The sequence below is a fragment of the Pimephales promelas genome, chromosome 3, assembly GCF_988280905.1.
Source record: "Pimephales promelas chromosome 3, fPimPro1.hap1.1, whole genome shotgun sequence".
Taxonomy (NCBI): Eukaryota; Metazoa; Chordata; class Actinopteri; order Cypriniformes; family Leuciscidae; genus Pimephales; species Pimephales promelas.
The window spans coordinates 19,500,893-19,525,790 of record NC_142771.1 but is presented as its reverse complement, the minus strand read 5'-3'; the positions used below and the strand labels follow the sequence as shown (position 1 = coordinate 19,525,790).

At 37.6% G+C, this 24,898-nt stretch overlaps 2 protein-coding genes across 9 annotated transcripts; both read right to left on the bottom strand.

The window, feature by feature from the left end:
- Window positions 1-378: 378 nt before the first annotated feature.
- Window positions 379-7,463, bottom strand: LOC120490272 (uncharacterized). 3 transcript variants are annotated; one of them, XM_039687731.2, is made up of 3 exons: window positions 6,660-6,970; window positions 5,040-5,777; window positions 4,307-4,872 (listed from the first exon to the last, which is right to left on the bottom strand). In XM_039687731.2, the coding sequence occupies exons 1-3, from the start codon at window positions 6,847-6,849 to the stop codon at window positions 4,805-4,807; spliced, it is 996 nt and encodes a 331-aa protein (XP_039543665.2). In that variant the 5' UTR covers window positions 6,850-6,970; the 3' UTR covers window positions 4,307-4,804. The 3 variants fall into 3 exon arrangements, with proteins under 3 accessions (XP_088984556.1, XP_039543661.2, XP_039543665.2); XM_089128430.1 differs by lacking the exons at window positions 4,307-4,872; window positions 5,040-5,777 and adding an exon at window positions 379-1,745 and having other exon boundaries at window positions 6,660-7,463; XM_039687727.2 differs by lacking the exons at window positions 4,307-4,872; window positions 5,040-5,777; window positions 6,660-6,970 and adding exons at window positions 379-1,745; window positions 2,867-3,166.
- Window positions 7,464-8,235: 772 nt separating this feature from the next.
- Window positions 8,236-23,340, bottom strand: LOC120489394 (uncharacterized). 6 transcript variants are annotated; one of them, XM_089128428.1, is made up of 11 exons: window positions 23,000-23,335; window positions 21,941-22,437; window positions 20,962-21,309; window positions 17,601-17,771; window positions 17,292-17,507; window positions 12,160-13,083; window positions 11,405-11,534; window positions 11,208-11,291; window positions 10,017-10,114; window positions 9,853-9,931; window positions 8,236-8,529 (listed from the first exon to the last, which is right to left on the bottom strand). In XM_089128428.1, exons 1-11 carry the CDS (start codon window positions 23,187-23,189, stop codon window positions 8,456-8,458), a joined length of 2,811 nt encoding a protein of 936 aa, XP_088984554.1. In that variant the 5' UTR covers window positions 23,190-23,335; the 3' UTR covers window positions 8,236-8,455. The 6 variants fall into 6 exon arrangements, with proteins under 6 accessions (XP_088984554.1, XP_039542106.2, XP_039542105.2 ...); XM_039686172.2 differs by lacking the exons at window positions 8,236-8,529; window positions 9,853-9,931; window positions 10,017-10,114; ... (1 more) ...; window positions 11,405-11,534; window positions 12,160-13,083 and adding exons at window positions 13,797-15,777; window positions 15,948-16,169; window positions 16,432-16,893; window positions 17,034-17,171 and having other exon boundaries at window positions 23,000-23,340; XM_039686171.2 differs by lacking the exons at window positions 8,236-8,529; window positions 9,853-9,931; window positions 10,017-10,114; ... (1 more) ...; window positions 11,405-11,534; window positions 12,160-13,083 and adding exons at window positions 13,797-15,777; window positions 15,948-16,172; window positions 16,432-16,893; window positions 17,034-17,171 and having other exon boundaries at window positions 23,000-23,339.
- Between the last annotated feature and the right edge of the window lie 1,558 nt (window positions 23,341-24,898).

The following is a 24,898-nucleotide window of genomic DNA, read 5'->3' as shown; positions in this document are numbered from 1 at the left end:
AAACATCTTTTAATTTTTTTTGAAAATTTAAGACATTACAAGACTTAAGCATATATAATAATCACCCTCCATATAGTTAATTTAAAATCTACCTAAAATGTCCATGTGACCCTGAAGAATTTGATCCACTTGTTCAGGTATTTAAAGGGATTGTCCACCCAAATATTTAAATTGTCATCATTTACTCACCCATAACAGATGATATTTTGAAGAATGATGGTAATCAAACAGTTTTGGTTCCCACTGACTTCTATTTTTTGTCAATTCAATCAAAGTCAATGGGAACCAAAACTGTTTGATAAGTCACCAACTTTTTGGGTGGACTATCCCTTTAAGTTTTTAGACCTCTCTACCTCATGATAAAGAAATCCAAAAGAGTAAACACTCAATAAAATCTTTAATTGAGCATTTTAAAAGAAGCAGAAAACAGTTAACAACACTGGCACTTGTTTGTTGTATCCTTCTAGTCTGATGGCAGGGCACACAACAGGACCATAACATGAATTTAAACTCCACCATCAAACACTATACTCAAAAGGTTTTCTGAGGACATCATCATGTGACTTATATTCTTCAGCATGTCTCAATCCTGCCCAGCATGGCACATTTTAGATGTCTCTATAATCTAGAACGGCTGATTCAACTCTGATGTTCAGCGATCAGGAGCAGGAAAACTGTGACTGCATGTCACAACGAACAGGGAAATCGTCCCATTAGCCTTTTCATATACCTTCATTTCTTTTGAATTTTTCCTGCTGAGGCAGAAGCACCATTGCCTCACCTATTATGAACACGCATGTGATTCCGACAGGTGTAGGCATCTTTAAAACTACGCGCGCACACCGGACAGTCAAAAAGACGTAACTGCAGATGCACTCGGCTGTGGTTCCTCAGAGTCCCGTCGTTGTTGAAGCGTTTCCCACACTGGGTGCAAGCGTACGGCTTCTCCCCTGTATGAATGAGCATGTGAACCTTTAGACGCGAGTGATGAGGGAAAAGTTTTCCACACTGTGGGCAAACGTGTGTCTCCGGACCACGTCCTCGTCCTTTTGCCCTACACTGCCTGATTTCTCTGCTGAACGGTGCGTGGCGTAGGGGATTGACAGCAACGTTAGCTACATGTATACCGAGATGACCATTGCTGTCGATAGTGTCGTTCCTGACTGATCCCAAGTCCGTGTTTTGATGAGCGGTGTTGTAGTTGACGTGAGCTATGCCTGATTCAGGACAAGAGGTCTTTGACACATTTGGGCTAATTGTACTGATGGACAGTTGCAAGGTTTTAGCCTTCAGCTTTATACGTTTAGCTGATTGTAGATGAGAGGAATTTGATGTATTGAAAACTTTAGGATCAGACTTGTGAGTAATATCAGTAGAAACTGGTAATTGAGCAGAGCAATGAGGTAATGGACTGTAGACGGATGTGTTAGCATGGGTGGATTGTGAATTGACGCTTTCAAAAGGCTCAATTTTTACACCACAAGGAAATTCATTTACAGTGGATGTCTCAAAGTCTTCATTTGTCTGAGCCAGTGTGTTTGGTATTGTGGGACAAGGTAAATCGAAGTCCGATTCAGTCATTAGAAGCGCATGGCCGGGGAACTCTTCCACTTTCGTCCCGGTGGGCTGTTCATTTTGTACCTGGTTCTGATAGATCTCTGACGGCATTGTTTCCGTCTCAACGCTAGAGGTCCACTTTTGATGAAGAGGTGGAGATGATGGTGCAGGATTTGAAGCGGCTGGACCTGTAAAAGATGAAGGGTCTGAGGAAATCAGGTGGAAACATAGTATCTAAGACACTTTGCTTTGTCGGAGTTAAAATTTGTGATTTTGTGTAGCATATAATTAATCTAAAACTACACCAGATTCAAACATAACTGTACAACAAATGTAAGTTATTACAGTTTGAGTCAGACTTTTGGACACACTAAAGTGAATGTATGTTTTTTTTTTTAAGACTTTTAAATCTTTTGTCTCACAGACTACACATTTTTTATGTTTCATTTTAAGATACACAGAAAAAATATGTTCCTTCAAGAGCAAATGATTTCATGGACAAATTATCTTCACAACAGGCCCTTAAAGTGAAATATTTCTAGACATGGGTGGTGCTGGGCCTTTATTTACACATATAAATATTGATCTTAAAATATATGCATTGAGTGTCCAATTTCATACGATCATGGGCAAAATCTTAAATATTAACATTTTAGTCGGTAAAATATTTTTTATCTAAAAAGGCACTCCTTTGACAATACTGGTGGCTATCCAGGAGAATTTTGAAGGACATAAGCATTACAATCATTTTAATGGATAAATGTAACCATATAGTGAAGCAACAGTCAACAAGTAACCAGCATTTTTTTCAGTCACTACATAATTCCCATACTTTTCTCTCTATTATTTCATGGTTTTGAGGTTTTGAGTTTTATTCTAACTGGTAATTTTGACTGTGTAAAATTGATGTAACTTACGTGATTAATTTGAGGTGAGCTATTGATGTATTCATATTGTTATGAAACATTATAAATACAATTTATATTTAATATTTGTTTATTTATTGGTTAATAACTGTCCTTGCAAAACATTACAATGTAACCATTGTTTCCGCAAAATTACTAGTTAACGTACTACTGAAAAACCATAATGCATTTTTATAAGATCTCATTCAAAATGTACAAGAAGCGTTCCGAGTCTTTCTGTCATTGTGTTTAACTTTTTAATGATAGGGTTGGCTGTTGTATTTCACTGTTACCATGGCAGAAACTATAGATTCCTGTAAGGAAAGTAAGTTAAATAAACCGTTATTGACAGAACACTTTTTTATTGTTATTATTATTATTATTATTATGAAAGGGCTATGTACCGATTGACTCCACGATTTTCTCAATCTCCTTCAGTCTCCGTCTCAGATACTCGTTGTCCTTCTGCATGCTGTCCAGCTCTTTCTCATACTGCAGGACAGTCCCGCCGATCATGTCCATAATTTCATTGAGCGCCGCCATCAAGCGCTGCGTCAGAAACGTGTTGATGACCTGCAGCTTCGTCATCTTGACGTTGTTTCGCAGTAAATGTTGTTATTTTATGTTCGGCGTACAGTAAAACAGAATGTAAACAACACTTCCCTGTGGTCATATGACCACGTATTTGTTCCTGGTAACCACAGAAATTCAGCGCCTACCAAAGGAAAGGAGTGGTAAGTACAGAAAGGGCAGTCCACTCTGCCAGTTGTTTTTGATGAAGACGGTACTGGATGGTACAATTTCCACCAAAACACTTAAGTTGCCACTGTTGATGTTACTAGCAGAACTATAATTTCAGACCTCAGAGAATTCCTTCAAACAGTTAAAGAACATTTCAGTGCATTAATAGTTTGCAAGAAAGCCTTTTTTTAATTTGCATATGATGGTCAGTCAGATATTTATCATATCTGACTGACCATGGTGTTTCGGTGAAATATTATAATTCCCATGTCATGGTACATTTTTTTTAAAAGTTATTTTGTAAGTCATAATTGAAAAGGAGGTGTGTAGGTGGCTGGCTTGAGACCATTGGAGGTGTCGATAAGAACAGTTTTGTCCAGTCATGCCTGGTTTCATAGACAAGGCTTAAGCATAGTCAGACTAAAATGCATATATTAGCTGTTTTAACTGAAAGCAACTTGCACTGGTATAGCCAACGTGCACATCACATATCTCAAGCACATCAATGTTTTTTTTTTTCTACGGCACATAACAGCTACTTTAATGCCCCAATTGAACTAAGATGAGAAACTAAGTTATTATTATGAGAATGTGTCTTGTTGTTATGAGAAAATAAGTCATTATAAGAAAGTTGTGTGATATTGTGCGAATTTAGTCATTATTAAGAAAGTTTATCGTTATTTTGAGAAACCACGGAGTCATTGTTATGAGAACGTTTCTTGTTATTATGAAAACCTACATTATGTCAGTGTTATGGGAAACCAAGTCATTATTATGAGAAAGTTTTTCATTATAAGATTATTTTTGTAATAATGTATTTACCCCCATTTCCAGTTGTGAAAATAGGATTTTGCAAGTCATAATAATGAGAAACATTCTCATAATGACTTGGCATATAATTATGAGAAACTTTCTCAGAGTAAATTTGGGAGGGATTATTATGGCATCTCATAATAATCAGAAAGAGTCATTATTAAGACATCATTACACAAATGTAGTTGCAATAATGCTTGAGATGTTCTTGATATTTCTATAAATCCAAGATTTGTAATCTCATCTGAACAATGTTATTTTAAGGAGGCACACACTGAAACAACAACAAATTATTTTCTCAAAATTAACCAGAATTCATTTATTAGAAAAAAAAAAAATAGTATAAAAGACGAAATGAGTTCAAAACTTCAAACATAAACATCTTACATTTCTGTGGGGTGGTAAAATAGTCTCTAACATTCTCTTTATTACAGTTTCCTTTAACATTAATCATGCCCTTTCTTGTCCATTTATATAACATCCCATTATTATTATTTTCTAAACAACGATGAAACACCCATTCACCAGTTACTTACAGGCTTAAAGTTTGTGACATTTTTCCAGCTATATAATTTTACACTTTGTCTGTAAACATAATCAAAAGGTTTGGATGACCAATACGTATCTGACTGCCCTATCTCAACCCATACAATGTTGATTTTGATGAAACGATTCGTTTGAAAACACACCAAAATCAGAATGTTACACAACCACTGTGGTTCACTCAGCGGTTCGCCATGACGCACAATAGCCAGTGTCCATGCTGATTGAGAGCAGTTTAGAGGTTTTCACATAGTCTTTCTCGTAATCTCTTTCATTCGTCTCTTCTCGGCACTGCCGAAGATTAGCACATTTCCTGCAGGAATAACACAAAGATGATGTCTTGCTTTCCTCATACTTATCCTATTATACAAGCACCATTAAGGCAGTTGAACAGACTGAGCAGAAATGTTGTACTACAGCAAACATACATGTATAAAATCAGAGAACAAAGGATAATGTCGTGATAATGTCAACATTTACCATGTTTCATCCGAAGGTGCTTTAGAAGGGCCGAAGTTGTGTACTCTTTGCGACCGCGCGATATGACGGCCCTGCACATGATGCACACTGCTTTGCTACAATCGCCTTCTTTTAGAGAGAAATACTTCCATACAGGGCTTGATTTGGCAATTGTCCTCTTTTGCATTTCACAGCATTTACTGCTACAGTACGCCCCGTTGGTGCATAGTATGTTGTGATATGAAACGTGATTGGCGTCATAAGATGAACTGCTATGCTGGGATACTGTGGGAGGAGCTTCACTGCTCGGGTATGTTGGCTGGTTTGGGTGTTGTGCTCTGTAGGGGTCCGATGTCCCTAAAGGCAAGTCTGGACTGCGTGGCGACCAGCTCTGATATACATCTTCAGTGCTCCCCATTTCATCGCCTGAACACAAGTTAGAGTTCATGAACTCAACTTTGATTTTAGTTGGGAAATGACAGTTTGTCGTCTCATCCTCAACCGGATGTGTACTCTGTTCGGTGTGATCAGTGCACATGTGTGAGCCCTCATTGTTGCTGGCTTCTGTAGGCAAATCCACAGATTCCCGGTAAGCGTCGGCAGAGTATTCAGGTTTTTCCGGTTTTATAAGCGGATGTTGTTCGCTATGTCTCTGGCATCTGTCCTGATGGATCTCTTCAAAGGGTTCTGGCTCCTCATTCTGGCTGCAGATCCATCCAGGCTGCACAGGGGAAACGGGCTGATAAGACTGCAAAGGAGCTAAAAAAATACAAAAACGAACATAAACATGTAAGATCCATGTAAACCTGTAATGTGACTACAGCTCCAATAACCTATCCATATTTTATTAAACACACCTTGATAACATTAGATTTGAAGAGCCACAGATGTTTTTCCTGTGTTGATTTATTTCAAATTAAGAAGGGTAGCTGGGACAGAATTTATTAAAGTGCCGCTCTTCACCCATTTAATTTAATAGCCAATAGGCTTTACAGTCACAATGAAGCAGAAGTATCGACATGTCTTTTCTTCCATATTGTGACGTGCATCTGAGTGTAATGGATTATTGAAAAAGAAAACAATTTAGGGCGGACACAGTTCTATTCATTGGATTTTGGGATGTGGATATTACACTCAAAAATGGAGAAGAATATGAGCTTGCAGTTGTGAGAGCGAAGAGCGAAGTCTGGCACTAGATTTATAATATTTTGAGTAAAATGTCAATAAAACAAAGTTGGTTTTCCATTACATTTTTCCAAGATCCAAGATTCCAAGAATCCATTTTAAATACGAATGTTTAATAAAAGATAGTTGTTAACTTTTAGATGTACACTAGCATATAGATAAACGTAAAACAAACTTTTAAGTTTTTTAAACATATATATTTGCTATATTCATAAAGGTCCATGTTTGTTCACACATCCTCCAATACCATGTAATCAAAAGTAGATTCATTTATGATGAATAATCGCGTGGCTACGAATCACAGATGCGTGACCAATGGACACTTCAATGGACTCCAGTTTAGGTAAAGTTAAGATGTAATGTGACCACTATATATAGAGAGAGATAAACCAATGGTCATTAACTCTTTTAAACATAATGGAAAAACATTCACCATGATATTTTTAAGCGTCATACCGGGATTTGCGCGTTCACGGATGCACCCTGAGTCTCGTAACATTTGTTTCAGTCGCTCGTTCTCGCTTCTGATTCGCTCCGTTTCCTCCTCATACTCCCGAACCGTTCTGCCGACTGTAAAGAGGATCTCCTTCACAGCAGCCATTAAGCGCTCGGTCATGAAAGTATTCAGACGATCAAGTTTAGTCATTTTACTATTTTAGATCGCTGTATTTAAATGATAAATACAATACAGGTACCGATTACGAGCGCGTGAAAGTCCCCCCTTTCAAATCAAACACATAAGGTTTGCTGTGCTAACAGAAGTGTCTCTAGCACCCCTCACAGGACAGGAGGAGGGAGTGCAGCTATAACTATAGCTTTTGCTCGTGTATAGCTTTTGATCAAATTACGTCGTCATTCATATTATTTACACCATGAATGAGCAAAAACATTATGGCAGCACCTATCTAATAACGTTATGCTGTTGGTTCTCAGCGTGCTGCCAAAACAGCATTGACCCACCAAGGCATGAACTTATAAGACCCCTGAAGGTGTCCTGTGAGATCAGAAAGCAAGATGGATCTTTTAAATCCTGTAGGTTGCGAGGTGAATCTGTAATGGATGAAACTTGTTAGTACAGCACATTCACATCCCACAGATGCTCAACTGGATTGAGGTCTGGGAAATGTGGAGGCCATGATGGCAACACCTTGAACTCTTCATCATGTTCCTCAAACAATTCCTGAACAATGTGTGCCTGCAGTGTGGCAGGGTGCATCCTCATGCTGAGAGAGGCCACTCCACCTGGGAGCACCACTTTTGGATAAATGTTTGTCTTAAAACAAAACCAAACCTGACATAACATTTATCCCATTGTATGGATATTGCCAAACGAGTAAAAATAAAATTAGCTAAATGTACTTAAATAAAAGTAAAAAAAGTTTTTTTTTTTTATAGAAACCAATATCATGAAATGAAAGATTTTTAATACATCAATATATGAAATTTATGATTTTTAATAAATCAGGTTCAACAGTTTTTATAGTTGTTTATAGACTGCCATTACCTTTTAAAAGTTCAGGGTCAGTACGATTGTTTTGAATATTTAAAATATTTAATTACAATTGATCAAAATTGATAGCAAAGACATATAAAATATAAACTATATTCATCAATGTATTCTGGAAAAAATGCGTCACGTTTCCACAAACTTATGAACATTGATGATAATATGTTTCTTGAGGACCAAGATTATTACAATGATTTCTGAAGGACTCTGTGACACTGAAGACCAATATAATATAACTGTTTTTTAACCATTTTTGACTAAATAAATGCAGTCTCACAGAGCATTAACCAAAACTTTCATTTTTAAACAAAAACTTTTATCAACCCCAAACTTTTGTACAATAGTGTATAATAATGAACAATCAAACAATTTCTCAATAAATAATTCATTATGTCTAGTGTCTCAACTTTGGAATGAGACGTTTATGAGCTTGCATTGTAAACAAACTGCCATAAGTTGCATCAATATGAGCGATATGTGTCCCCAAACACGCAAAAACGAACAAAACAAAAAAACAATACACCCTTTAGATTTCTCTAACCTTTGTTTTTATTCTCAATCTGGAGTTAGTTAATAAACAATGCTATTATCTGTACAATACAACAGGTTGAAATGAACCATTCCATAAAATTATTTAATATTTACTAGATTTATGCAAACACTGCAAAACATATTTTCAAAACAAATAAAACCAACATGTTGTAACTTAAAAAAAAAAGCAACACCATGATGTAAACGATAACTTCTAGCAATCGGTGTCATAGTCTTTGACTTTGCTTTGTCCTGCTTCTTCCCAGTGAAACCCTCTCGCTTCCGTGTCTAAAACAAAAGCATATTCAGTCGGGTAAAAACAACAACAAAAGGGTTACAAACTTTAAAGATTCAGCAAAATATACTTTGATTGCTGCAATTTTAGGCTTTTGAAAGACTTTTTTTTAAGACCTGAAGATATAAAAAAGAATATGTAGTCTAAGGGTCCTAAGGATATTTACAGAAATTATCTATATTTTCTGGAATTTTGACAATAACGATAATTGGATGAGATTTTGGTGAGTGTGTCTGGTTTAGGCCTGTCATGGACAGCTGACATAAATTAACTTTTCAATTAAGGGGAAATAATTGCCTCCTTAAATTGCTTTCCTGGGGCATTTTTACCTTTGTAAAAGGCAAATTTTCTAACCTTTTCAACAGCTCATTTAAAAAAATTTTTTTCAACAGCTAATTCATTCAAACGCTGATTCATTCAGGAACGAAGCAAGTGACAGTGTCTGGTCTTAAGGCTGTGTGTCCACCAAAGTGTTTTTTTTTACGAGGCTATCATGAGGACAGACTCGGGTCCCTTCTTCTAAACAGACTGCCTCCTGAAAGCTTAACGTTTGCGGGCTCCATTAAACCTGGAGCAAATATTCTATCCCGGAACGGACCGCCCCCAGGGGAATGGAGACCCCATCCTCTCACAGACACCTACTGCATTTTCGGCTAGGTGGAAGTAAAAGAATACCCACTGTCTGATGATATTTTTGAAGGAAAAGGACACATTGGCCCACAGATGGCCCCTTTTGCTCCTCTATGCTCCTCTAACTTCTGCTCCCTCAGGTCATTAGCCGAATGAGGGAGGACATGCTACCACAGCTAGTCATTTTCAGCGGGTTAAAACGCTTTTGTGGACACAAATCATTCATTCATTAATGAAGCACTGCTATCTATTGTCCCACAACGGTTCAGCATTTGGAATTTTCCGTAATAATTAATAATTATAAATGCTCCTACATACATACCCTGAGTTTTGGAGGCATTCTAACTGCATAATAATAGGCTACATCACAGAGTGAATAATAAATGCACTCCTAATGTTTGGTTTTTGCAAAGTGAGTGACATATTGGATAAAGTCAGCATATCATTAAAATTCGAAACATCATGTTTTATAGACACTCCCCCACACACCTCTGCTGAGGAGAGCAAAATGTAAAAAATCTCAAAATGTAATGCCTGGGAGAAAATAAATACACATATTTAAGACATTTTAAATGCCATTAAAATCAGGAAATTCAATGTCTTGTTTTAATGACCCAGCAGAATCTTGTTATGCTTGGGACTTTTGATGCTGTTTATGCATGTTTCATGACAACCAGAAACTTTACCTTGCTGTGTGGACGTAACCTTTCCCTCAGTGTCATCATTAACAGCTTTTGGTAAATCCTTTGGACTCTCTGCTGATGGCTGTCAATAAAAAAGAAGTTTTTATTCTGTTCTCTAATAAAAAAGTAAGTTCTATTTAAGAGGGGAAAAAAACCAATCACTTTACCTCCAGGCTAGCTTCGTCCTTGACCGATGTCTCTCCACCTTGGATTCTTCTCTTTGGCCTTTTCAGTTTTTGTTGGTCTGTGCTAGTTAACGTGTCCCCTTGAAGATGATAACAACAAAACAAAACAATTTTGATTACATAAAACTAGGATTCTGCAGGTTTTATGAAGGTAAATAATATGTAGAGAACTGTTATGAGACCATTTTGACTGGAATGAAAACAATCATCATCTAAAAATTTGTTCCCAAGGGTAAAATATTCTATTGACAGTGTGTCATTTAGCCTATCCATAACATTAATAAAGTACTTATTTTATTAAATAGTTATATAATAATTTAATTTTAATGATTGAAACAACATCCGCCAATGGGCTCAGAAAAATCAACGTAATTCAAATTTTCATTACTCATTGACAGATATTTGTTCACTTAATTTTGTTTAACTGTTTATTATACATTTGCACCTTAAGTAAATGTATTTTGATTTAAAGATGTTTAGAAGTTTGTATTTGAAAACAGGACAAAATGCAATGCATACAATATTTAAAGCCATAACTTTATGAATGTAAAGCCTGGGACACACCAAGCCGACTTCAGAGAACTAACGACGAAAACCGACGGTGTTGTCGCCTTGCGTTGGCTGCGTCTGGACCAAAAAAAAACACAGCAGACTACAGCCAACTGCAAACTAGCATGCGAGTTCTGTGCTTCCATGTAAGAAATGAACTGTCTCAGCAGGTATCAATATTATATTAATCATTCAAAAGGAGAAACTGAAACGATGATATACGACATGTACGAAACCTAAACAAAGCAGTAATTGCATACCATTTTGAATATCATCAGCTATGTCGATAGTTTTCTTTATTTTAAGCAGCTCATGTTGTTATGAAAATATTTGCGTTTCCACTCTCGACGACGGCCCCGATGCCGATTGAACAAGCTAAATTTTTGGCAAACTGCCGCCGATGTGTGGAGCTCACCCCAAAAACTAGCCCGAAACACCCGACGTTGACAACCGACCGTTGGCTTGGTCCATCCCGGCCTTAGGACTTTCTGCTCTAATTTAAATCCTTTTTAAGGCCTTGACTTTTGTTTGGGTGAATTAAGACCTTTTCCGACACCCTGATAAACTAAACTAAAAGTAAACTAAAAATTTAGCAAAAATCAAAACAACAACTAATAAATTCACCATGGTATGCAAATGTGTGCTTTAAAAGGCGATACTTCTGGATGAATCCCACATTGCAGTGATGACACCAGAATGGCCTCTCACCTGTATGAAAAAAAAAACAGCCATGAGAATGACCCTGATTCTTCTCTGTAACTAGCATGCTTTGAGTTGCAATATTTCTAATATGCGTGTTAACAAGGGTTTTGCACACTGACCTGTGTGAGTGTATTCATGTCTGCGCAGTGTGTAGGAGGTGCAGAAAGTTGCCCTACAGTGCTGGCAGACATGTTTTTTTGAATTGGGCCTCTCCCCTTCACCTAGCGAGTCATAATCCAAGATCAGGGACTTTACAATTAAAAGGGAAACAAACAGAAAACATCAGCTTAACCTGTTCATCAAAAGTACTGTCATAGACATTTCATTTACATTCAGACAAAAAGACTTTGACATTGACTGTAGTTTGACATTGTTTGTATGTAGCTCACTCAGATTTAATAAGCAGGGACATTTTCCGACTTTTAAATATCTTTTTACATACCTAGGACGTTTAATAACCATCTGCGTTGTAAGAATATACAGGGAGACTCGTTAGCTAACGTTTGTTCATTGAAATTAGATGGCACAGTGGTTTCATTTCTTATGTCAATCAAGTTCAGTTCTTTATTATTGCGAATGGCATCTCAACTAGCAATGGGGTAGAATGTGTCAGAGTGGACACGCAGTGAAGTTGCGCCTGGTCGTAGTTTTAGTTGGTGCAACAAGTGTAAATATTTATCAGAAGGCTGGACTTGGCTTAGCCCAGAGCAGAACTTTTTTTACAAACCAGTTTTAAACAACAACAAAAAAGTGAGTATGTCAATATGTGAACAACTGTAAAGAGATTATATCCTTCAATGTAAATAATCTAATAATAGTGAGTCCTGAAGAACAAAGTTGCTTGCAGAATGCCACATTTAACAATGATATTTACCTCATTTTGCACACGTGAGTTCCTCTTCCTCTTTCTTCGCGATCCATAGGTTTGGTCTTTCACGCGGTCATTGGACATATTTTGGTTGCCGAGCGGTGGACTGAAATCATCACATGGATTTCTGAGAACGTCATTTTCTGTCATTGTCCTTTCTTGAGCGACATCACATATTGGGATAAGTATTTCTTCATTCTTGCAGTCTGTTGATTCTTGACCAGGGCTTGGATTTGAAAAATTATCCGACTTAAAATCATAGCTGGCTTCATATTCAGGGGAACGATTGAATTGTAATTCAGCACCCTCTGTCTGCCCATCATTTCTAACCCCCTTATTTGGACTTGAGACATCTGGGTTCCCAACACTGCATGTGACATCTTGATGGAAAGAACTGTCTTGTTCATTATACAAATTTAGCTGCTCTGATTCATAGGGGGTATTTATGCAATAAAAACATAATGGTTCTAGATTAGCATCAATCTCTCCTGAACTCCACAGGGAAGTGAGTGTGGAAGTTGAAGGAATGGGCCCAGGATCGGGAGGAATTTCACCACAGCTATCCTCAGCTCTCTCAATTGATTTGCCCTTGCACTGCTCTAAATGGGTAGCAAAAGACTTCTTGCTAAATAACCCTAAACAACAGATGCAATAAACACTATCATCAAATGAGCAGTCTGAAGCAAACATCCTAAATGATTTTACATCACGTTTTCTGCCGTGTAGAACATTTCCCTTAGTTTGAAGGAGGTTCAAGAGATGTTTCCTTTCTTGTGAGTGCTTGTCAAAGGTAAGAGCTTTTGCCACATCTGGCTCATTAGGATGAACTGACTGAAGATGATCCATCATTCTATAATGTGGTTGCTTGCAGTAACAGCAGTGATGTATCTTCAATAAGTCATCCGTGGAACGGCTTTGGCATCCAGGACCCTGTTTTTACAAAGAAGCTATAATTAATAAAAACATTAAAAGAGCATAATAAATTCAATTAATTAGATTAGTCAAAATGCTTTGCATGGTCAGTTTTTGCATATTAGCACTCAATATCTGCACTTGCTTAACACCTAAAATATACAGCAACAAAAACTTGCATTGAAAAAAAACTAAACAAAACACTATTCAATAAAAAAAAAAAGCAAACAACCTGAGAATGAGAACTTGGACAACTTTTCTTTGACTTCTTTTAGACGGCTGATCTGGGAGATGGTAGATCTTCCTTGTTGTACTAAATGAAGATTCCAAATGAGGATAAATATTTTAACACACTGGCAAGGATCTAGAGCAGGTGGACTTAAGGATTGGTCATCAATATCATTTTGATATGTGCTGCTGTCAGAAACAAGAGGCCCCTCCACTTTGGATAATTGTTTTTTGAGGCAGCATTCTGGCAAGAGTCAAGATTGGGAGGGCTTGAGGGTTCCGGATCACAAATTTTCTGTGCTGGGTTGTTACTAGAACTGGTGGACTTGTGTCTTGAGTATGGTTGCCCTTTGCTTCACATTTCCTAGGGTTTGGAATAGAGTGACCTGAATCTGAGATATTAGATAAGAAGCATTAGTTGGAGAAGTCTGGAGATGTCGATCACGTCTGGAGCTGGATTTGCCAATTCTGCATCAACAGCTTCCTGGGTTTTGCAAGAGTCAGCTGGGTTCCTGTTGTGCTAACAAATCCGAGCATGTTCCCAAAAAGTGTTCCATCAGTAAGAGTTCTTACAATCCATTTTAGAGTCTCTAGGTTGCTTGATTTTATTTTTAACTGTGAAAATTTTCAATAACGCTTTCCCTTTTGTACAGTCTTTGTCAATACACAGGTTCTCCTGTGTGATCACACTTTAAGTGCAGTTCTATCCTTCCCATTAGATCGACAATATAGAGCTTGCTTTGGTTTTTTTGAGCAGTTGTTACTACCATCAGACTTGACGGGTTGTGGAAGAGTTTGGGAGCACACAAAATTCTTCAGAACTTTTTACAAAAAACTAACATTTTGTACAGAAGGTTCATTTTCCCCTGAGATGTCAGTTCAAGCATCCAGAATAGATTCAGACATTTAAGAAACTTAAAAAAAAAAAACAGTATTTAATTCATTATAAATTTAGATTTCTCCGTTCATTTATTTACAGATCTCTTTTAAATTTCCACAGATTAAGAACAGATTTACTTTTGAGTCCGTGTTGTACTTTCCAATCTGCTACTATTGCATACCTGTCTGCTCACAGGTTGTCTCATTGCCACTGACAAGTTCTAGCGGTTTCCTGTCATCATTAAGTTCTGATGTAGATGCTTGATCAGCAAATACCGTAACAGTTGTTTGACACGATCTATTCTCCACTGAACTCATGGGGTTGTCCTCTGTTTGTCTGATGGTATTAAAAGCCATCTCGTCTCTGGTGAGTCGGTCAATTGAGGTACTCTGATCATTTCTTTCACTTGTTACAACCTCAGTATCAGTATGGTTTGAGGCACTCTCAATAGATTTGGCATGAACACAAGTGGACTCATCAGTCGTGATTGATTCAATTGCATCTGATGCTGAAAAAATGAAGTCGCTGGAAGGATTTTCTCCAGGATTGCTGCCCACTACTGACTGTTCATTTTGAACGCTAGGCACTGAGGCAGTTTTCTTTTCATCTAAACCTCTGGAAGAATTCAGCACATCTTCAACAACATTTTCTTCACCATCTGAGAGGACAACGAGATCTGATTCTGAGTAAATTTTCTTCTGCATGTCACCAGAACTAGTTTCCTTGAACAAAGACTTTAAATCGCTAGTCGGTGGGATTACAGTTAACTTCATAGTAGAAATGTTATTACAATCACACTTTGAATCACACTTCATTCTTCCACATTCAGACAGAGCATGTTCAGCAGCAGGTCTTTCATTTGTCTGTTCTAGTTCATCATCAATTATGATCAGCGGCAGCTGGTTTATGGCTGTTTTCTTGGAAACACCAGAATAATAACAGTCATAGTCCTCTTCTTGTTGACTTTTTGTGTTTTTCCCCTCAGAGGATTCAACGGCCAGTGGGCCCCCAAAGTTACCAAGCTCCACTTCTGATTGAGAATCATGCTGAGGAGATCCAACCTCTACAGGGACTATTTCTGTCTCAGGAATAACATGTTGCCATTTTGCAGGCTTGTTCTGGATGCCATGTCCAGAGCATTCCACTGATATTATGCCAACCTTGGAACCCACAATTTCATCTTCCACAGCGTCTACCATTTCATCAACCATTCCTGAGCATGGTGTTTCTTCATGCTCCAAGCCACTTCTTTTAGAACAACCTGATTTTAAGTCTCCAGACACTGAGCTCCTGTACTTAAATTCAGTCATAACTGGTTCTAGAACAATCCTTGGCTGTAAACTGAATTTGCTCAAGATATCTTTGATTATCTCAGATTTGGTTCTTTGATTATTCTTATCGCAGGTGATAGGCTTCTCAATATCTGCCTGAGGTAGAAGGCTGAGGCTGCCAGTTTGGTCCTCCATTCCAGGGGTCTCAGTACCGCTTGCGAGAGCTCCAGAAACTGCACGTGTTGTACTGCTGCTCGGATGTGTAGATTCGTCCTCGTTCCCCGTTTCTTCAACCATGGATTCTTCAGACTTGTCACTGTTGTTCTCTGGAGTCTGTATTGGGGGAAATCGACAATCAACCAATTTCATAATGACTTGAACAACAGCCTTTTGAGTCAACATGACCTAGGATTCATTGCACAAACAATTCCTCTTTTTTTCCTTGAAGAAATAAAACTGGAAGAATCAATCGGTCAAAATGATTATCGCATAGACTCTCCTACCTCCTGATTATGGTTTTTAGGGAGTTGGCCCCTTTTCAAGTCTCCATAAAACCGTTTCTTGCGCTGCCGATAGGAGTATGGTTTCTCGCCGCTATGAATCTGCATATGCATCAAAAGCCGCATTTCCCAAGCAAAAACTTTGCCACAAAATGGGCAGGGTAGTGGCCCTTGACCTCTGGTTTTGTCTTTCCGCAACTCTTTGTTTGGGGATCCTTGAGGTTTCTGCTGAAGGGGTACGAGAAAAAAAAAATTTAATACATACTTGTGCAGGGGCTAATATATGTAATGAGTGCCTTCACGCAAAAATTATTTCTAAAATAGGAAAATAAGTGAAAGTTCCTTCAGAAAGACATTATTAGCCTTGAAGGTGCTTATTGGGTTCCTGAGTTTTCTGATTCTCTTCTGGTTGATTTAAAGTAATTTAAAACTATAAAAATGCAAAGACGGATGTGGATCATTCTTCAGGTTTTTGTAAGACACATACCGTATTTGGGTTGAGATTACTTGTTGATGTCTTATCAAGCTTCTTTTTCTTTTCCTCCCCCCATCTCATTCCTTCTTCTTCCATAAGCTTATCTTCCCCTAGATATTGCTCTCTTTTCCTTTTCTTTTCTTCATGCAACCTACGTCCCTGGTGTTTCCTTGTGTGCTTCTTTAAACTCTTTTCATGAATGAACTCTTTGCCACATTCTTTGCACAGAAACATCCTCTTCAGTTTTGTAGCACTTGATGAGTCTGAAGTGTCTTTATTTGATTGCTCAAGAGCGCACTTAGATTCATCTGTCCCCCTTTTAGGAAGATCAGTAGTGATTTGCGGCACATCAACAACCAGGTTAGATTCATCACTTGATGGACGTTGTTTATCTTTGAAATTTTTTGTTTCTTCATTTTTTTGTTTCAACTCCTTAGGGACTTCCTGTGTCTCAGTTGTGCGTTTACGCAATTTCTTATCCATGAATAAAAAAAAGGAGTCTGGGTTATTATACAAAAAAAAAAAAGTTCAAAAATGTGTGTCTCAGCAAGTATTTAGTAACAATTTCATATTTAATTACCAATATGAAAAAAAAAAAAAAAAAAAAAACCAACCTGGAGGTAACCAGCAACAACCAGATTGGACTCATCACTTGATTGACTTGGTTTAGCGTTGACCTTTGATGATTCTTTACTCTTTTTTTTAGACTCCTGATTGACTCCCTGTTTTACAGTTGTGCCATTACACAATTGCTTATCAATCAGTACAAAGGAATTTGGGTTATTATGTAGAAATAAAATCAAAACAATTACCGGTGTCTTAAAAAGTATATTTTAACATTTACCTTTTTAATAACAAATCTGAATACCAACCTGGTAGTAAGGACGTTGTGCTTTTTTCAGGCCACTGTCAAACTTGCCACGCCTCTTATTTTTATTCCGGTGTTGAGTGCGAATGTGCGGCTTCAGCCATCCTTCACGGATAAACACTTTATCACAATGTGGGCAGGCGAACGTTTTCTTTAGCTCTTGCAAATTCTGTACTTCTGTAGTTTTAGGTACTGCCTCCATATTTTCTTCTTTAGATGGCTAAGAGAAATACAAACATCAGCAATTAATAGGAAAACATGAAATGAAATGATCACATATCCAGATCAAAATTTACATGGTGTAAGCAGGTACCTCAGTCTGGATTGGCATCTTGCGAGTTGGCCGAGAATGTTCAGCCTCATGGGTCTTCATGTGGAAACACAAATTGTTTGCCAGTTTGAAGGCTTTGTCACACTCTGGACAATGGAACTGCCTTTTGCCCTTAACTTTGGCCTTCTTCACTGAATCATTTTTTAGTTTCTTCTGAAAGAAATGCAAGTCCAATTGACAATGAGAGGAGCAAGGAAATCCACATGCAATGAGCACCAAGTGTAATATGCCCTGGATGTGAAAGTGAATGAATGGCTGTGCGTTTTACAGAAGTCATACAAAGTCACCGCATATTTATACGTTGTCTTTAACAGTGGACCTGAAAGTAACATACACTGACACCAAAATCTCATAGCATTTCGATGAAAATATATTATTGTAAACCGCCAAACCACCCACAGAAATGACTCGAATGACTGAAAAACAATTCATTTCAAACTAATTTTATTAAAATCACAGCATTTCAACTGCACTGTATATATACACAAATGGTACATAAAAATAAAAAAAGGTTGTGATTTTCTATTTTGTATACATGTAAAACAGTGATTTTCTACTTTTATTATACACATATTTACAAATTTCCATTTTATGGTTCTTCTGGCATCAAGACCTTCATTATCTCATTTTCTCCTTCTGCAACATGTTCATCTGGCTCAAAAGGCTCCAATTTAATCTGTGTTGTATTGATCAGCATATTGACCGGCATATTGTATTGATCAGCATATTGTCGGCTGAACCCTTTCGCCTCTAAAAAAGCATGTTGATGGTTTATTCTAAGATGAGACCACAAATTAGAGGTGTTCTTCTGAGAAGCCTTGCTGGACCCCTGGCTAACTCTGGCTGCACATTGATGGCAGATGACTTCGCCAAACGCATCTTTTGAGAAGTAGTCCCAAACTTTGCTAAAACAGCGTTGCGGTCCATACGTCACCTGTGAATCAATGAGAAAAACATGCATAAGCTTTCTGTTAAACTTTAGCTGTGATACTTGATACATTAAATATATTATAGAACAACATATAACATTAATATATTATAAAACATACTGAATCAGTTGTAGAAATGGCTTGAATAACTTAAATGCAGGGGTTAAAGCAGACATATAAAAATAAAATTATCCAAACATTTAATAATAATAATCGACTTGATAGTAACAAAAAGAATTTAATAATAACAGCATGTTCTTCGGCTCACTGGTAATACTGCCTTAGTCAACATTTGCCTAACCCAAGTGGGTCAAAAAAGTAAATCAAAGTTGTCCGAAGACAACAGGTATTGTTCAAAATTCAAGTTCAAATGTTGACTACTGTAGTTTTAATGCTTTATAGCCGGGGTATTCAACCAGGGGTCCCCCAGGATGCACCACAGAAAATAACCATTTTCTCATAAATGGTCTTCTAAACATCGCATGACTTAAAAATCTGTCAATGATAAACAGCAGTTGAATAAAATGCTATATATTACAACTATAGGATAATCAATAGTGCTTGATCGATCATATCGCTAAAATCTGCTGCTATAACCAGTCAATGTTTTCAGATAAATGCAACTAATGCTATAATATTACTTCCTGTTTATTTCCATAGAATGCAAATGGCAGATTGCCTTGTAATGATAAACCTCCCTCAGCATTTCCTTCTTTCCGTGTAGTAGACAACTAGCAATGTAGTACTATCAGCTGATACATTTGGTACAATTACGGTACAATTCCATTGTTGTTCAATTCAGCTTTTGATAAACCCATAATCCACTCTTCAAGCTTATTCCATAAAATACATTCTCTGGAAGAAAAATGAACATGATTACTTAGCTAGACCTATAGCTGATTTGATTGTTATGCACAAAGGCTCCAATCAATTTGATCCCAAATCAAATAACAACTCCTCAGGTAACATAGCAGTCGCAGACATTTGTTTGCATAAACTGTGTGTTTCGAGAAACATACCAGCTCTTGTTTTCAGAACTTTCAATTTTGACCTCAAACTCACCGTTTAAACTGCATCCGCTTCAGTAGTTGCTTTCTTGTTCTCTTCGTAGATTGGCTGTAGCTGTACAAACGTGTTCGCTTCATCCTAATATAAGCGCTCACTGTCTTAGAATTCATCGAACTACTATGGAGAGGTCATTTTTCATACACTTTGGTGCCAATTAGTTAACTTCTCAAACATAATGTCGAAAACGTAGATATTGGCCAGAGCAAGACCAATTAATCAGCAACTATTTGCTTATTTTGAGATATCAACCAATAACTATGATGTGCTTATCCCCCACAAATTCTGGACAGTATATAAAGTCTATTAAATAAAATGTACAATTTTTTTGCTAATTTTGAGTAAATGTTGTGTAAAACAAGTTTTCTGCTCATTTCAGCAAGTTCTTGGACAATATGTTATTATTGAACAGCAGCCAACCTACTTTCTAGGTATCAGCATCAGCCATTAAAAAACCCAACTTGGTCAAACAATTAGGGGTGGGGGAAGAAAAAAAAAATCGATTATTGACGGAACGCGTATTATTGATGGAACGCGAAAGACGGAATTTTGAAGCGCGGATGTGCAGTGCCCGGACCGTCTGTGGCGTGCACATAACTGGCTGTGCGCCAAATCCAAACACCCTCTCGTTAAAAGCTGATATGTGGAAATATTTTGGCTTCTGAAGTTGAAGGGGGAAAGGTTGTCACACTAGTTGTGAGCTTTGTAGAATAAAACTAAAATATTTCGAAAACACGACAAATATGAGAAGCCATTAGACACGTTTCCAGCCAGAGGAGGAAAAACACTCGGCTGTACCGGTCGTTGTTATATTATTACTTTACTACAAGTATGCACCTAGTTCAGGCACACATTTATTTTCCTGTTGGTTCTTCGCAATATTAATAAAATATAAAATGTATTCTTTATGGGTCATTACTTTGTACTTTTAAAAGCAAAGTATTTATAGTCACACACACACACAAAAAGATTCAGATAATCGATAATCGCAGCTCTCCGAATCGTGAGGTGCCTAGTAGAGATTTCCACCCCTACAAACAATACTTCAAACTGTGTGGTGTGAGATCTCTAGCTGTGCCTGTTTTACTTTTTTGACCTCTTATTGTATTAAATAACATTATACGGCAGTTTTAAATTTCAGTGATCAGTCACACAATGTTTACAAAGCCCAAATCTGTCCCGCACATCACCCAAAATGTTCAGAATAATGGTTGATGATAGCTTTTTCAATGACTGATTTATTTCTTTACATCCTCCTTAATAGGGCTTATGTGTGAGGGAAAGAAAATATCCATGTACTCATATCTACAAACACTATTTCTTACACTAGAGAACATGAAGTGCAATACCTTGGGTGGTTTCATCTTCACATCCATCATCTCATCCGGACGCTTTACAAGAGCTTTGGCCGTGTGGGTTTTCATGTGCATGGCTAACTGACAGGGCCGAGCGAACACCCGATTGGGGCAATGAGGGCAATGAACCTCCATCTGGTTTGCTCTATTATCTTTTTTCCTTTGATTTTGCACAGGAGCAGTAGTTCTGTTTTCTGGTTCTTTATCACTGCTGTGGTCACTCTCAGTAGACATGCTGGCTGGCTTTTCTTTTTGGTCTGGTGCTAGCTGTTCAGGTGATGCGCTACTCCTGTTGGTTTGCTCAGAGCAATCTGACAGATCATCCTCTATTCCTCTTGATAGCTGTGCGTGAGAGAAAAACAACACTGGCATTAAGCATGCATTTATTAGTCCTCCCATACAGTGGAGTTTTTTTCACAAGGTATATGACTAATCTACCATATTAGCAATTTACAATTAAAGAACCTTATTTTTTAGTTTTCTATATATTTAAGATATTTAAAAATTCAATGTTAAATAAAAACTGATATACTATTTTGTCAAAATCACAATGCATCACAACAACACAATAATGCCTTGCACAGTATAATTCATTATTGTATTCGCTAAAATTAAATTTAACAGGTGTTATTATTATTTTTGAATGTAACCTACAGTAAAATGTAAATATTGGGGACGTGGGCATTGGGCAAGTACAATTAAATGTAAAATATCAGCTTGTATGGATAAAAATAAAATGCTGATAATATTGGCAAACCAATATGGTCCTGTTACATTGTGCCCTAACCCTAGTGAATAATAAATGCCATTTGTAAGGCATTTTATAACTAAAAACGACATATTCAGAGAGAATCAGTATATTCAATGTGACAAATGAGGCAGAAAAACAGAATGCTTCTGCTTCCCAATGAGAAAAAAAATGAAAAAGTGTAAATTCTGTCATGTTGACTTCAATTACCGTGCTGATGTTTACCTGAGAAAGGGCTAGCTGTTTCTTCTTTTTCTTATTGTCACCGTAGAAGAACGCCTTGCGCCGGCGGTACTTGTACGGCCTCTCGGAGGAATGGATCCGCATATGAATCAACAGCCTCTGTTCCTTTCCAAAGACTTTACCACAGTCTGGACAGGCAAAGGACATCCTCTGCCTTCTGTTGTACCCTCTCCAGTGCCTGACCCTGGTGGTACCCGAAGTTGGATCAAAGTCCAGAGGGGCCATGTAACTTTGGCCAGAGTCCCAGGTCATACCGTCAGCCAGGCCATAGGAAATACCAGTGCTTGTCCCAGCAACGTCGGATCCCTGATCAATGTTTTGAGGTAATGTGGTGGCGCCGTACACCGGGTGATCAGCAGTCTCTGTTTTGACTATAGGTGATTCTGACTCTTGTCCAAATCCAAAGTTGACAGCACTCTCATCTTGTGGGGATGGATTGGACTCATCTGGGATGGAAAGCGTAATGGGTTCTGATGGGCCTGAGAATTATAAAAAAAAAACAAAAAAAAAACAGCAACAATTTGATGAGATCAAGTACGATTTCTGCTATCAGCCCAAGAAACTAAGAAGCTGTAGGAGATGAAATGTACTGATTTAACCCAAAAGGAAATGCAAAATATATTTAGTCTCATATTTAGTTTTTGACTGGAGAAGTTTTTTTCCAGTGAACTCTAGAGGGGGTCTCTCTATTCTGCGCGCCACCGGCCTCCACTTTTTGGATGGAAAACAACAGGCATACAAAACACACTATGTTTACTTCGGTCTAATGCAGCTGCGATCAATCATACGGACCTGATGGCAAATATTTCACTTCCTGTATAATGATCATGGATTGCAGTGGAAAACGAGAAGCTGAATGCACGCAGACTATCTCACCAACAAATAACCCGCGGTAGTCCATATAGGCTGAAGAGCACAAAACTGTGTAGCACTAGCAAGTAGCAACCATGTCTCCGCCCCCCAAAGTTTTCGTCACATATTGCTATAAGTCTTTCACCATATTTTTCGTTAACAACTACATTAATCCCGGTGTCGTCGTACCTGGCCAGTCGGCTTGATTGGCCCCCTCCATCCATCGGAGCCTCCGTCTCAGAATCTCATTTTCTTTCCGTGCCCGGATCGTCTCCTCCTCGTACTCCTGCACAGTCCCGCCAACCATCTCCATGATCTGCTCCACCGCGGCCATCAGACGCTCGTTCAGGGCGCGGTGAAGAAGCTGTAGTTTCGTCATTGTGGCTGTTTTATCTTTGCAATTTAGCAGCAAAGAGAAACCACTGAAACGGCTAACTATCCCAGTTGCATGAACACTCAGTTTGCCGTTCGCCTCCTAATCGCAAAGGATAAAGGCAGCAGGAAACGACTGACTGCCACCTACTGCACAGGAGAAGTAGTGCTACCGTCAGGCTGCAGAGCAAAAGGCATTATGCAAATTATTAGTGGGAGGGAAGCAAACCTGCTAGAGTGGAAGTCAACACAAAACCCTAGTATTTAAACGGTGTTCTTTTTAGATACAAGATTAAGCACGGTTTTCAAATATTTCAGTGTTGACTTGACATAAGTTGTCGGTGGCCAAACAAACAAGTCAAGTTGGGTGGAGGTCAGGGGTTTTCAAACTGTGGCCTCGAGGAGATTCTAGGGGCTCCACTAAAGAGTTCAAATATTGTAAAAATAATAATAATGAGATTCATGGTGGCTCTTTAGTCTATATTTTATGTTTCTCTTTAAGTTTATCTATGGTGGGTAAAATAAATGATACAATTTCATCTTAATTAAAAGTAAGAATGAAAATAATTTTCCAGATTGAATGTACATATATTTACAACAACAACAACAGGAAGGACAGAATCATGAAGTGGAATGAAATTTATTGGATATTTCAAACTTTTGCCTGATACTCCTTCCATTTCAATATTATTACTTGCACAGTGCTCTTTGGGGATGTTTAAAGCTTGGGAAATCTTGCATCCAAATCCGGATATAAACTTCTCTACAACATTATCTCGGACCTGTCTGGTGGGTTCGTTGTTCTTCTGTGCATAACAGAGCAGGTGCATTTATACGGAGACTCAGTTACACACAGGCGGATTCTATTTATCATCTTTAGTCATTTAGGTCAACATTGGATCATTCAGAGATCCACACTGAACTTCTGGAGAGAGTTTGCTGCACTGAAAGTAAAGGGGCTGAATAATTTTGCTTGGCCAATTTTTCAGTTTTTTATTTGTTAAAAAAGTTTGAAATATGTAATAAAATTTCGTTCCACTTCATGATTGCGTCCCACCTGTTGATTCTTCATAAAAAAATTACAGTTTTATATCTTTATGTTTGAAGCCTGAAATGTGGCAAAAGGTTGAAAAGTTCAAGGGGCCGAATACTTTAACAAGGCACTGTATATATATATATATATATATATATATATATATATATATATATATATATAGTTAAGAAATGGGTCCCACGCAAAGAAAATTGTTGTCCCCGTCCCCACCAAAATCAAACCTACTCCACTGGAAAAAATCATATTTAACTCCAAGTCATTAAAAAGTTTTGAAAACCTCTAATCAACACAGTTATATTGCAATTATTTTTCCATAGCGATTAGTTTTGGGCGGTACTTAAAAGTTGCAGATTTAAGTAGAACAACATGTTCTAAATGACAAGTAAAATATTTACAAGATCCCTAGTTATGCACACATACAGTATCCTCACAATGTCCACATTAACATGTTCCTCAGATACAATAACTGAGATGTCAAATTACATTTCATCTAGTTTATTCAAGTGTTTGTTGTTACATACAACAAAGTTCCTTGTTTAAACATGTTAGACAGTCATGATTTTCTAAAATTACATAATTTTCTTTTGACAATCTTTCAGTTTAAGTAAATGTTACTGTTCAGTCTACCACATTGATTCATTTCCTAATATGCTATTTTATAT